Source organism: Trachypithecus francoisi, unplaced genomic scaffold (genome assembly GCF_009764315.1).
Source record: "Trachypithecus francoisi isolate TF-2019V2 unplaced genomic scaffold, Tfra_2.0 Lachesis_group12, whole genome shotgun sequence".
In the NCBI taxonomy this organism is placed as follows: domain Eukaryota; kingdom Metazoa; phylum Chordata; class Mammalia; order Primates; family Cercopithecidae; genus Trachypithecus; species Trachypithecus francoisi.
The window spans coordinates 3,855,360-3,869,804 of record NW_022681457.1 but is presented as its reverse complement, the minus strand read 5'-3'; the positions used below and the strand labels follow the sequence as shown (position 1 = coordinate 3,869,804).

General features: G+C 52.9%; 1 protein-coding gene across 2 annotated transcripts; it reads right to left on the bottom strand.

Moving 5' to 3' along the window:
• Positions 1–1,497: 1,497 nt before the first annotated feature.
• On the bottom strand, positions 1,498–14,434 carry KCNJ14 (potassium inwardly rectifying channel subfamily J member 14). 2 transcript variants are annotated; one of them, XM_033223889.1, is made up of 3 exons: positions 13,903–14,434; positions 6,009–6,777; positions 1,498–4,314 (listed from the first exon to the last, which is right to left on the bottom strand). In XM_033223889.1, exons 2-3 carry the CDS (start codon positions 6,720–6,722, stop codon positions 3,718–3,720), a joined length of 1,311 nt encoding a protein of 436 aa, XP_033079780.1. In that variant the 5' UTR covers positions 6,723–6,777; positions 13,903–14,434; the 3' UTR covers positions 1,498–3,717. The 2 variants fall into 2 exon arrangements, with proteins under 2 accessions (XP_033079780.1, XP_033079779.1); XM_033223888.1 differs by lacking the exon at positions 13,903–14,434 and having other exon boundaries at positions 6,009–6,997.
• Between the last annotated feature and the right edge of the window lie 11 nt (positions 14,435–14,445).

Here is a 14,445-nt window from a genome sequence, read left to right as displayed (position 1 = left end):
ATTTTTAATAGAGACGGGGTTTCACCATGTTGGCCAGGCTGGTCTCGAACTCCTGACCTCAAGTGATTCACCCACCTTGACCTCCCAAAGTGCTGAGATTACAGGCGTGAGCCTTCGCGCCTGGCCAAGATTTACTCTTTTTTCTAAATGCTATGCTATTTGGTATCGGTCATGGAGAATGGAAGAGGGGAAGATCAAATTTAGTGAAAGCACAGGCTCAGCCTTCCTGGCACCTTCTGCCGCTCAGACTCCTCCCTCATTTCTCCAAACTCCTCCCCTTAGCTTAACATCCTCCTAAGATTCCTCCCTTCCCCAAGCATCCTCCCACTAAGACAACTCCCCTTTCCTCAGCGTCCTCCCACCTCTCTGATTCCTTCTCCCATCTCAGAAGCCTTTTCTTCCTCCCTGGCTCCCCTCATGTCCCCCCTTGTGCTCTCATACTATTGCCTTTTTTTTTTTTTTTTTTTTTTTTGAGACTGAATTTTGCTCTTTTGCCCAGCCTGGAGTGAACTGGCGTGATCTCAGCTCACTGCAACCTCCACCCCCAAGGTTCAAGCGATTCTCCTGCCTCAGCCTCCCAAGTAGCTGGGATTACAGGCGCCCACCACCATGCCCGGCTAATTTTTGTATTTTCAGTAAAGACAGGGTTTCGTCATGTTGGCCAGGCTGGTCTCAAACTCCTGACCTCAGGTGCTCCACCCGCCTCAGCCTCCCAAAATACTAGGATTATAGGCGTGAGCCACCGTGCCTGGCCAACCTTGCCCTTCTTAAACTCCTCCCTCCTCTGAGGCCCCTTCCCCTTCCCCAGCCTCTAGGTCCCATTATTTGTAAGGGAATGGGATTAAAGGCCTGGCTGGAATGGGGAACTCAGGCACCCCTGTAAAGAGGGAAGCCGTAATGGGGGCTGAAGTAGTGTCTGGGCCTCGTCCTCATTTTCTGTCCCTGGGCTGGGCAGGTGGAGACGGATCTGGGGCCAGGACCTGGTTAAGCTGCCGGATTAGACATGGAGGCTCCTAATCCCCTCACTGACCTTTATGAGTGGCCCAGGCCCTGCCCTCCCCAGTGGAAACCCAGGCTGGGCTGCCCGGCTCCCACTCTCCTCCAAACAAAACCCCCTCCCTGCCCCTTCACTTCCAACTTAACATCCTTCCCCAACCTTGCATTTCCATTGCCCCTGTCCCTACCTACCCCAGACACCCTGAGCTGAGAGAGCCGCCAGCTAATTAATCCCATCCGGTTATTACATGGGGATTCCGAGGGATAAAGGGAGATGGAGAAGCTGGATGGGGGCATTTGGGTTGATGCAGCACTTGTGAAGGCTGAATGGCAATGACAGTGGCTGCCCTCGGTCCAGAATACAGGGTGGGAACACGTCCTCCTCCCTGTCACTGGCTCCCTCTGCCGCTGGCTCCCAGCCTGCGGGGCACTTAGGTAGATGGCGGCATGGGCAGGGGGCCAGGTCCGAGCACCGAGAAGCACATTCACAGGCACACCCTCTAGGGCTCCCAGTCCTTTAATCTGGGGGACGGGTCTCCCCGAAAACAGTCATTCTCCCACAGTGGGAAGAACCCTAGTGTCCAGAGCTACCTCCTCCTCCCCACATCCCCACGTTGGGCCAGGGAAGTGACTCTGGCTGTTAGCCACAGCCCACGCCTACCCTTGCCCTGTGATTCAGACACCCGAGTTCAGAGCCAGCCTCTAAGAGTATCTTACATCCAGCCTCTCCTGGAAGGTCGTAGCACCCAGCACTGGGGACAGGAAGGAAATCCCCAGGACTCAAATGCCCATCCCACCCTCGGTGAAGTGAGGACTCATCCTGCTGGAAAGGCCCCTGAATAACTTCAAGTTCCAATATCCCATTTTTACAGATGGGGAAACTGACATGAAGAGGAGTCCAAACTGACACAGTAAGTTGAGGCAGTATTAGGATTTAGAGCAAAGCTTCTGGGGTCCTTGAAAAGGACCTCATTCCAATTAGTTAGTGCTCCATCTTTAAGCCTGTTGTAGGGACCAGGGGAAAAAAATAGATATCTGTATTTATATTATATATATATATATATATAATATACATATGTATAACATCTTTAAGAAACAGACACACGGCTGGGCATGGTGGCTCATGCTTGTAATCCCAGCTCCTTGGGAGGCCGAGGCAGGTGGATCATCTGAGGTCGAGAGTTCGAGACCAACCTGGCCAACATGGCGAAACCCCGTCTCTACCAAAAATACAAAAATTAGCCGGGCATAGTGGCTCATGCCTGTAATCCCAGCGACTCGGGAGGCTGAGGCAGGAGAATCACTTGAAGCCGGGAGGCGGAGGTTGCAGTGAGCTGAGATCACACCATTGCACTCCAGCCTGGGTGACAGAGCAAGACTCTGTCTCAAAAAAAAAAGAAGAAAGAAAGAAAGAAAAAAAGAAATAGACACACATCACTAGGTGTAGGGTTCCAGAGCATTCTAGACTCACCAGCCCTGGGCCTCTCCCTTCCCTTGTCCACTAATTAGCTCTGTGCCCTACAGGGCCTCACCTGAACCTTCAACTTCTAGGTCAACCCAGAATTGTTGCTTCTCAAGTCCTGAGTCCACCTCCTGGCCCTGCTAAGATGTCCACCTGGAGGTGATGAGAACTTACAGGCTTTGGTAATGGACAACTCTGGATGCCTGGAGCCTTCATTCCTTTTGGCATTACAGAACCACAAGAAGTCATCTAGAATCATCGAGATTCTCAACTCCATTGGCCAAGCTGGAACCAGCAAAATCTCAGACATCTAGAATTGCCACTGCTTCCTTGACTCTGTGATCAGTCTAGAGCCACAGAATCCTGATTCCCTTTGGACATTCTAGAATGGCACTTAAAAAAAACCCACCCCGTGGATCCTTTCAAAGCATTGCTCATTCTCTTGGTTGGGTGCTCTACAGCCAGAAGTTGGAGTTGTCTAATATCAAGAACTCCTAATCTGTTACTTAAGTCTTTCTAAACCCACAGACTCAACAATGTTTTGTGCATTCTAGAAACACTACTCTTTAGTTTCTAGAGTAGTTCAACTCTCCAGGTCAAACCTGTCCTAGAATCACCAGTGCTTGCCTCTGTGGTCAACCTAGACTCAGAATCTCAACTAATGAGCTTTCTAGAACCACAGGTCTTTTTCTTTTTCTTTTTTTTTTGTCTTTGGTCAATCAAGATGATCTTGCATACTTGGGGGCATTCCATAACCTTCCCTCCTTAGGTGGTCTAGAACAAATGATTTGCTGCTCAGTTGGCTGAGTTGAGAAGCAACACTCCCTTGAAGCTTAGGTAAATACAGACCTACAAACTCTTGATCTCTGATGCTGTTCAAGAACTGCCAACGTGCTTCCCCAGAGGCAGTCTATACCATTGGTTTCTCACCCTGGTCAACAATCCAGGTGCCCCCATGTAGAGGGATCTAGAATCACCAGTCTTTTCCTCTTGGGTGATCCAGAACTCTGGTGAGATTCAGGAATCAGGCTCATAAAGGGGTCTCAGGAGGGAACACAGAAGCAGAGAAATTAAAATTAAGGTCCAGTATGTCCATGGTGGGTCACCAGACATGGCAGAACCTTACCACCTAGTCATTTACCCAGCAGGCCTGTTGGTCTTAGGGAACACCTGCCCCCATCCCAGGAGAGAGCCCTATCTCTCCATCTTGCTACCTTGGGGAAGGGGGCACACATAAGGAAAGGCTACATCAGTTTGCATCACAGAGGCAGGGTCAGCGCCAGGGTTGGTGTAAGAACTCGGGGGCTAGCAGCCCCATCTTCTGTCTCCACCCCATTCCCTTCCTCCGCCTCATCGTCCTCATCTTCCTCCTGGCAGCAACTCAGAGCAAGTTCATTCTCATAACAAAATGCAGTCAGAGAGCCGGGGAAACTCGACTTGAGGCTGTGGGAAGCCTGCTCTGCCCGTTCATCCAGCTCCTTAGCACTGCAGACCGGCGTCCCTGGGACCTCGTAAGTGCGGTGGAAGTGGCGATAGTCGACCTCATACTGGGAGCCACGCTGGAAGAGAACTGGCTCAAAACGATGGCCCCAGAGAAGTTCACCAGGGAGGTAGGACGAGCGACACTGTGTGGTCATGGCTGTGGCCTCAACCATCCCCTCGAGAATGACCACCAGCTCGAAGTCAGCCCTGGCCAGCTCGGCGCGTCCTAGCTCATACAGAGGACTGGCAGAGTCGATCTCATGGACGATGGTGATGGGGGACACGAGGAAGATACGATCGGTGCCTCCATCAAAGCCCACATCCACATCCTGGTGGTCGAGCGGGATGTACTCACCCTCTGGGGTCACACGGGGCTGCAGCGGGAGGCGAGGAGCCAAAGACAGAGAGCAGGGAGCACAGAGACGGGCAGAGACAGAGGGAGTGAGAAAGAGGAAGAGATGCAGAGAAAGAAGGTAAAGACCACAGGAGTGAAGGAAAGGGTGAGAACACGGATCCAGAGATGGGGCCGGCAACCCAGAGAGATGCAGGGGAGGGTACAGAAACCCAGTGAGGGAGCCAGAGATCCAGGATGGGAGGAGGGGGGACACAGACCCAGAGATGAAGAGAGAGGAAAGAGACTCAGGGTTTGGGGATAGAAAATGGGAAGAGGGGTGTGGCGGGGGAAGAGAAGGAGGAGAGAGGGACAGAGTGATATTGACATACAGACACAGAAATCAGCAAGACAGAGATGAAATCGAAGCGACAACAGAAAATAAGAATGACATCCAACAGAGAATTGGAGGAGGGGGAGAGAAAAATGGCTTTTAGTATGTGGCCAGAGAAAGATAAACCAGATGACAAGAAGGGAGAGTTAGGGCAACACAGGTCCAACATTCTGTACCCACCACTGCCTCAGGCTTATCCCTGGGCTCTCCCCTGAGCTATCCAAGCTGCCAGGGCAACTGCAAACCCTTCCATGTCATTCTGTGTGAGCAAGCTTTGTGGGGGTGTGGGTATTTCACCCCCACCTACCCGCGGGTTCCACAGCCACCTCCCAGGCCAAGTCACTGCCCCACAAACTTTTGCAAGAGCCAGTGTCCCTCCGATTCATGAATCCTGGCATCTCAAAACATCAGGCAGGAGATAGAAGTGGGAGGTGGGCACCTATCCTCCTCTTGTAACTGTCTCCGGGAGCCCCAAGTAGAGGAACCCCAGAGGCGGCTGGGAGTTGCAGCTCCCACCACCCCTGATCCTCTCCAAGTCCAGCCTCAGCCCAGAGTTCTAAAGTCACTTTACTTGGGCAATGGCAGCTGCTGGCCCAGAGTTTCTTGGGAACAGAGATGTTTGAGCAATTTGACCACAATTCTAGGAATACTAAGGCCCCTTCCTCAGGGCACGGGAGGGAGCCATTATCCCAGGGGCCAATGGGAGGTGCAGTTTCGTTTCGTTGCCACCTCCCACCCTGCTCTCAGAGGGCAGGAGGCTGGTGGGACACGATGGGCCATTGAGTTGGGGAATGAATCTCCCCACAGAGCTGCAGGACCCCACGCCTAGAGGCCTGGAGAACTGTGCTCCACAGTGATGAGCTGCACCCATTCCAGGGCCTGCTTCTCCCGGGAGCCTCAAGTCTCAGGCCCCCGTCTATGCCACAGGGTCCAGTGAGAATTGTACAGCCGAGTAATAGAACGGTCACGCAGGCCCCCCCCCCACCCCCGCAAAGCTGCATCTGAGGCCACCCCATCTTTGGGCAGGTCCTTTGACCCAGAGGCTTCTGGGAATTATGGCCCGGGGCCTTGACAGGCCAGGTGTGGCCCTTTCGGGGCTACCCACAGGCAGCCCATCCTCAAGCCACAGAAAGCTCTGTATGTCCCAAGTCCAGGCCTCCAGGAAGAGCTGGTCACAGACCTCTCTCTTGGGTTTACATCCCCAACTGCCCAGTGACCCATTCGCAAGCCACAGGCCTGAGAGGCTGCTAGGAGTTGTAGTCCACGCCCCCTCCAGGACCGCATGCCCCTCACCCTCGGGCCTACATCTCCCACAATCCCCCAGGGCTCGCGGAGGTCCGCACCTGCAGCAGCTGGGCACGCACGTGGGCCTCGACCAGGTGGCTGCGACGCAGGTTGCCGACGCGCCACATGAGGCAGAGGCGGTGGTCGCGCAGCGCCACGACGGCGTTCTCGCTGAAGACCAGCGTCTCGTTCCGCTTCTTGGGTTTGGCCATCTTGGCCATGACAGCACCCACAACGAAGGCGTCGAGCACGCAGCCGGCAATGCACTGCAGCACCACGGCGGCCACAGCGGCCGGGCACTCCTCGGTGACGCTGCGCACGCCGTAGCCGATGGACGTCTGCGTCTCCAGCGCGAAGAGGAAGGCGGCCAGGAAGCTGGCCACGTGTGAGAAGCAGGGCGCAGGTGGTGGCGGGGCGGCCAGGTCGCCGTGCAGCGAGGCTATGAGCCAGAAGGCCAGGCCGAAGAGCAGCCAGGAGGCGAGGAAGGAGCAGGAGAAAAGGAGGCACATCCAGCGCCAGCGCACGTCCACGCATGTGGTGAACAGGTCGCTCAGGTAGCGCGCGCCCTGGCCACCCAGGTTCACGAAGCGCACATTGCAGTGCCCGTCCTTCTTGACGAAGCGACCGCGACGCCGGCCCACCGGTGACTGCACCCGCGCCGGCACCCACCCGTTGCGGCACAACCCGGGCCCGGCCTCTTCTTCATCACCCGCCCGGCTGTCTCCCGAATCCAGGGCGCCGCTGAGGCGGCGTAGGGCCCTGGCCAGGCCCATTGGGCGGAGGGACCCCCTCCACTTGGACTAGTGGGGGGCAGGCGCCCCCAACCTGCTGGGACAAGAAACCGGCAGAAACGTCAGGGGTACCAGGAATGGGTGAGCTCATCGGCCAAGCATGCTCCCCGGTGGGGCTTAGTGGCCTTATCTGTCAAATAGGTGGAACTATACTCAGTTCTTTTTTTTTTTTTTTTTTTTGGAGAAAAGAGTCTCGCTCTGTCGCCCAAGCTGGAGTGCAGTGGCACGATCCTGGCTCACTGCAACCTCTGCGTCCCAAGTTTAAGCGATTCTCCTGTCTCAGCCTCCTGAGTAGCTGGGACTACAGGCGCACATCACCACGCCTGGGTAATTTTTTTTTTTTTTGAGACGTAGTCTTGCTCTGTCGCCAGGCTGCAGTGCAGTGGCGCAGTCTTAGCTCACCTCAACCTCAGCTCACTGCAACCTCTGCTTCCCGGGTTCAAGTGACTCGCCTGCCTCAGCCTCCTATGTAAATGGGATTACAGGCACGCACCACCACGCCCAGCTAAGTTTTTGTAATTTAGTAGAGAAGGGGTTTCACCGTGTTGGCTAAGATGGTCTTAATCTCCTGACCTCGCCATTCGCCCGCTTCGGCCTCCTAAAGTGCTCGGATTACAAGTGTGAGCCACTGCGCCCGCCAGCCACCTTCTTTTTAAAAATGTTTTATTAATTTAATTTTTGTTTTATAGAGACAGGGGCCTCACTATGTTGCTCAGGCTGGTTTCGAACTCCCGGCCTCAAGCGATCTTCCCTCCTCAACCTCCCAAAGTGCTGGGATTACAAGCCTGAGCCACCCCACCTGGCCCATACTCCCCTTCCAAGTTGGAAGATGCAGCATAAACAGCAACTATACTGTAGAAGATACTTGAATAACAACAACAGAAAATACTATAACAATAAGGATATTATAGCAAGTGCCACAATAATTACAGCATGCATTTATACAGTGCTAAATCTATGTACTGAATTCATAATTTGTGTTCTATCAATTATACTGTTTATACAGTTTGGAGGTTGTTGTAAGCACTTTACATGAATTTACATATTTGAGCCTCAGAGCAAGCCTATGAGGCAGACATCATTATCCCCATTTTCTAGATGAGGAAACTAAAGCACAGAAAGTTTAAGTAACTTCCCCAAGACCACAGCTAAGTAAACGGATTTAAATGCTAGCCATCCAGCTCCAGAGTTCATGCTCCTAACTGTAAGGTGTAACTGGTTCTCAGCATGGAGAGATGCCTCAGGGCTCTGAGGTTGACTGTGGTTGAAAAACAGGCTCGCAAAGTAACAAAAGGAAAAAATTACATCAATTGAATTGCATCAGAACTAAATAACTTTTTTTTTTTTGAGACGGACTCACTTTGTCACGCAGACTGGAGTGCAGTAGCGCGATCTTGGCTCACGGCAATCTCTGTCTCCTGGGTTCTCCTGCCTCAGCCTCCCCAATAGCCAGGATTACAGGCATGTACCACCATGCCTGGCTAATTTTTGTATTTTTAGTAGAGATGGGGTTTCACCATGTTGGCCAGGCTGGTCTTGAACTCCTGACCTCAAGTGATCCTCCCACCTTGGCTTCCTAAAGTACTGGGATTACAGGCGTGAGCCACTGCACCCGGCCAGAACTAAAAAACTTTTGTGCTCCCAAAGACACTATCAAGAAAGTGAAGAGAGGCCAGGTGAGGTAGTACACACCTGTATCCTAGCACTTTGAGAGGCTGAGGCAGGAGGATCACTTGAGCCCAGGAGTTCATGACCAGCCTGGACAACATAGCAAGGGGCTTGCTCTACAAAAAATTAAAAATTAGCCAGATGTGGTAATGCAAACCTGTAGTCCTAGTTACTTGGAAGGCTGAGGTGGGAGGATGGCTTAAGCCCGGGAGTTGGAGACTGCAGTGAGTTATGATTGCACCACTGCACTCCAGCCTGGGCGACAGAGCGAGACCGTGTCTCAAAAAAATTTTTTAAGAAAGGGAAAAGACAACCCACGAATGGTAGAAGATACTGTAGTTGCAAATCATATACCTGATGAGGAACTTATATCTAGCCTATATAAAGAGCCCTTGCAACTCAATAATGAAAAGATAAATAACCACCCCCCCAACCTTTTTTTGTTTCAGACAGAGTCTCAGTCGCCCAGGCTGGAGTGCAGGGCTGCAATCTCAGCTCACTGCAACCTCTGCCTCCTGGGTTCAAGAGATTCTCTTGCCTCAGCCTCCTGAGTATCTGGAATTACAGGCTCACGCCACCATCCCAGCCAATTTTCGTATTTTTAGTAGAGACAGGGTTTCACCATGTTGGCTGATGCCCAGCCCAAATAACCCAATTTAAAAGTGGGCAAAGGGGGCCAGGCGCAGCAGCTCCCGCCCGTCATCCTAACACTTTGGGAAGCCGAGGAAGCTGGATCACTTGAGCTCAGGAGTTTGAGACCAGCCTGGCCAACATGGCAAAATCCCATCTCTATTAAAAATCCAAAAATTAGCCGGGCCTGGTGGTGCACATCTGTAGTCCCAGCTACTCCGGCGGCTGAGGCACAAAAAAGTGGGCAAAGGATCTGTACAGACATTTCTCCAAAGAAGGTATGCAAATGGCTCATAAACATATGAAAAGATGCTCAGCATCATCAGCCCTCAGAGAAATGCAAATCAGAACCACAAAGGAATACCATTTTGCACCCACTTAGAATGGCTATAATAAAAAAAAACAAGTGTTGGCAAGAATGTGGAGAAATTGGCACCCTCATACACTGCTGGGGGGCATGGAAACTTGCAGCTGCTGTAGGAAGCAGTCTGGCAGTTACTTAAATGGTTAAACATAGAATTACCACATCACGCAGCAATTCCACTCATACTTATGTACCCAAGAGAAATGAAAACAGATGGCAAAAACTTGTACACAAATGTTCACAGCAGCATTACTCATAATAGCCAAAAGGTGGAAACCCAAGTATCAACCAACTAACGAATAAATAAAATGTGGTATATTCATCCAATGAATAGTATTTTACAATAAAGACAAATGAAGTATTGATAGATGCAACAACATGGATAAACCTCGAAAACATTATGCTGGCCGGGCGTGGTGGCTGGCACCTGTAATCCCAGGACTTTGGGAGGCCAAGGTGGGCAGATCACTTGAGGTCAGGAGTTTGAGACCAGCCTCGGCAACATGGTGAAACCCCGTCTCCACTAAAAATACAAAAATTAGCCGGGTGTGGTAATTACAGGCATGCGCCCCGGTAATGCCAGCTATTCAGGAGGCTGAGGCAGGAGAATCACTTGAACCTGGGAGACAGAGGTTGCAGTGAGCCAGGATCGCGCAACTGTACTCCAGCTTGGGCGACAAAGCAAGATTCCATTTCAAAAAAAAAAAAAATTAATTGTGATGGCTGCACAGTTGTGAATATACGAAAAGCCACTGAATTATACCCTGTAATGAGTGTATGATATGAGATGTGAATTAGATTTCAATGAAGCTATTGTAAAATAAATGAAATGGGCTCATGCCCGACCCTCTGATCTTTGGCAACTCTTTCTGAATCTCGGTTTCCTCAATTCTGAGGTGGGGAAATTGGGACTTCTTAAAAGACCAGGAAGGGCCTTCTGGATAAGGGCCCGATCCTGGCTTAGTTGCTCACCCACCATGTCCCCTGGGATCTCTGGCTTCCTTTTCCAGAGACTCAGTTTGCTGAGCCATTTACTAGGTGTGTAACTGACGACAGGTCACATCCTTTCCTGAGCCTCAGCTCTCTCATCTGTGAAAGGCAGGAGGCCTGGGGGAGTTGGGCATGGTGGCTCCCAACTGTGATCCCAGCACTTTGGGAGGCCAAGGTGGGCAGACCACTTGAGGTCAGGAGTTTGAGACCAGCCTGGCCAATATGGTGAAACCCCGTCTCCACTAAAAATACAAAAATTAGCCGGGCGTGGTGATTACAGGCACGTGCCTATAATCCCAGCTACTCAGGAGGCTGAGGTGGGAGAATCACTTGAACCCAGAAGGTGGAGGTTGCAGTGAGCTGAGATTGCACCAGTGCACTCCAGCTTGGGCAACAAAGCAAGACTTCGTCTCAAAAAAATAAATAAATAATAATTGTGATGGCTGCACAATTGTGAATATACTAAAAGCCATTGAATTGTACACCATAATGAGTGTATGATATGAGATTTGAATTCGATTTCAATGAAGCTATTGTAAAATAAATGAAATGGGCTCATGCCCGACCCTCTGATCTTTGGCAACTCCTTCTGAGTCTCGGTATCCTCAATTCTGAGGTGGGGAAATTGGGACTTCTTAAAAGACCGGGAAGGGCCTTCTTATCATATGGATAAGGGCCCGATCCTGGCTTAGTTGCTCACCCACCATGTCCCCTGGGATCTCTGGCTTCCTTTTCCAGAGACTCAGTTTGCTCAGCCATTTACTAGGTGTGTGACTGACGACAGGCCACATCCTTTCCTGAGCCTCAGCTCTCTCATCTGTGAAAGGCAGGAGGCCTCGGGGAGCTGGGCATGGTGGCTCCCAACTGTGATCCCAGCACTTTGGGAGGTCAAGGTAGAAGGATTGTTTAAAACCGGGAGTCTGAAACCAGCTTGGGGAACATAGCAAGACCCTATCTTAAAAACAAAAATTAGCCAGCCATGGTGATGCAGCTACTCTGGAGGCTGACATAGGAGATCACTTGAACCCAGAGTTCAAGGCTGCAGTGAGCTATGATGGTACCACTGCACTGCAGCCTGGGCAACAGAGTGAGACCCCATCTCTTTAAAAAAAAAAAAAAAAAAAAAAAAGAGGGCAGATGCAGTGCCTCACACCTGTAATCCTAGTACTTTGGGAGTCCAACTCAGGAGGAATGCGTGAGGCCAGGGGTTTGAGAACCAGCCTGGGGAAGACAGCAAAACCCTGTCTCTAAAAAATAAATAAATAATAAAAAATAAACGAAGAAAAGAAATGGAGGGCATCGCAGCAGTCTGTCAGGGTGGAGGAAAGGAAAGGGCTAGGCATGGACCTGCACCCCTCATTGCCTTCAGGGTTCACCGCAAGGTTCCCGAACGCTTGGCCCTGTGGTGGGAACTTCCCAGGAACCGGCTGGGTCAGCACAAACCATACCAGGGGTTAAATAATTTGTGCTGGAACCTGGGGATCCTCAGGGGTTTCTTGGCAGGGCCTGGCACACTCCACTGGGAAAGAAGACCATGAGGCAACGTCAAGTTTGGCACGAACTGGGTCTCCCAAAGCCCTGCACCTGCTTCCTACAACCACCGGGGCAGCCCTGCCATTCGCTGGGGTTCATTAGGCCCACTTGACAGAGGCAAAGCTGAGGCTGAGCTGAGAGGGGAGCAGCCTGGCTGTGTCCGGCGCCCACAGTGTGCCCCAACCTTGACTCTGTCTCACCCTTGACAACCCTGCGCGTTAGAGACTGTTCTCCCAAAAAGGGGAAATAGGCTTGTTGCCCAAGTCTGGAGGTCAACATCAGGATGCAGCGTCTACACCTGCAGCCCTCCCCAGCCTGGGGATCCCCAGTCTGCACTGGCTCCACCCTCGGGAATCACCCCCGTGGGCCGGGGAGGCAGATGGGCACTGACACTGACCTGTGCTCCCCAGTCCCCAGCCTGGACCTCTCACCCCGACTTGCCCATCTCTCACCAAAGCCCTCTGATGAAGGGATGTGGCTTTCCACAGAAAAGCCACCTGAGGCTCAGGTTAGTCCCTTGTCACAGGTCTCTCAGCCAGTGGGGAGAGGAGTGGCAAAACCTAGCCTCCCACGCAGGCCTCCTGGGAGCCACGGCTCGAGTGCCAAACCACAGTCTTCCCAAGTGCACTCTGGTTTCAATCACACCTAGTACACGCAAGGCCTCGCACTGAGCTCCCAACATGCCCGCAGCCCCACTGGACTCTCAGACCCCACTGCTCACCTTGGCCACTCAGGATGCCGGGAGGTGAAGATCATCACCCCCTTTCACAGCTGGGGAACAGGCTCAGGGAACGCCATGAGCTGGCCAGACCCCGCAGTGCCAGGGAGAATGCTGGTCGGGTCCTAAGCCTTTCTTTCCTTCCCAGAGCTCTGCCCTTGAAATCCTCCAGTCCCACCTCAGCCCCGTGAGGCAGACCCACGTCTACTTCCCAAAGCCGACGGGGACCTTCACCAGGGGGCTGTCTGTGGCCAACATGGCCCAGCTCCCAGGCTGGCTGCGACTCAGTTCGGGGCACCCCCCTCCCCTGGCAAAAGCAGGGCGGGAGGCAAAGGGATCCTCCACCTGACCTGCAAGAGCAGCTTAATGTTTCCATATAAAGGACATACAGGGCTTAAGGTGCTTCAACTTCGTGTCAAAGTCACTGTCTAATCTGAGGCCAAGAAGCCCCACCCCCAGGCCCCACCCTCACCCACCCAAATAAACACTCTCTCACTCTTCCAAAACCAGGGGTGTTCCCCGCTGCTCCCCACCTACCAGTGGGGGCTGGATGGCAGGTTGGAAAGCAGAGACTGCAGAAAGACAAGGACATGCAGAGATGGGAAGGAGGAGGGGTGTTGAGAGGGTGCCCCGAGAAGAAGTACAGGGACCAAGCAGGACAGGGGCCCTGAGAGAGAGGGGGACAGAGACCCAGAAGCAAAGGGACAGAGATCCAGAGAGAAAGGGACAGAGACCTCGAGAAAGGACAGAGACCCAGAGAGAAAGGGACAGAGACGTTGACAGGACAGAGACTCAGAGACAGAGGGGGACACAGACCCAGAGAGGGGGGGGGACAGAGACCTAAATGGAGGGAGACAGAGGAGACAGAGGTAGACAAGGCAATTGGGAAAACGAAAAAGAAAAAAGAAATGTTTTAAGAAATGGCGACATGGGGAGATGAAATTGTGTAAGACACAGAGAGGCAGAGAGATGGGAGAGACAGAGATGCGGGGGAGAGCAAGAGACAGAGACAGAGACTAAGAAAGAGAGAGAGCCTTTCTTTGAAAGGATGGAAGCCAGTGAGAAAATGCATAACATGGGGATGGGGTGAGAGGTGGAGGCACGGAACCTGGGGGTAGATTCTCCTGTCGCTGACGGAAAGACAGGACCTCCTTGAGGGGGCCACGCTGAGGGCAGGGATGCTGGGGGAGGGGCGGATGGGGGCGATGCAGCAGAGAAGGAGGGGATGGCTGAGGGGGGCCTTGCGTGGAGGCACGTACCTGGTGGGGCGGCCCACCCCCATGCCCTCTGCTGGGGACTCCTCGGTTAGGGCTGAGGGGAAGCCTCTGTGGGTGCCAAGGGGCTGTAGTCTGTCCTTGGTCCCAGGGGCCGTGTGACAGGCACCCGACCTCAGAGTCCACAGATGGATCAGAGGCTGGATGGAGGGGGGCCGGGGGTGGGGCTAGCTGAGAGCTGCAGAGGGGGAGCCAGGGAGGCCGGCCAGGCAGAGCGGCTGGGCCACAGCCCAGGCAGGCTGGACAGGAGACAGCGGCGGAGGAGACAGCGACTAGGGGGCAGGGAAACTGACAGTGGGGGACGACAGACTCTGAAAGAGGGGGACACAAAGAAAGAAACGTGATAAAGGGGAGAAGGACTGAAGGAGAAATGGGGGCTCCTGAGTTCCCTGAGATGAAGCCTTCATCAGCTGGTGGGGGGCAGGGGCAAGGCCCCTGTCACTGAGCCCGAGTGAGTTCCAGATGAAAGGACACTCGGAGAAGGCAGAACGTGGCAGCACCCAGTGGGTGGAGGGAGGGTTGCACTGC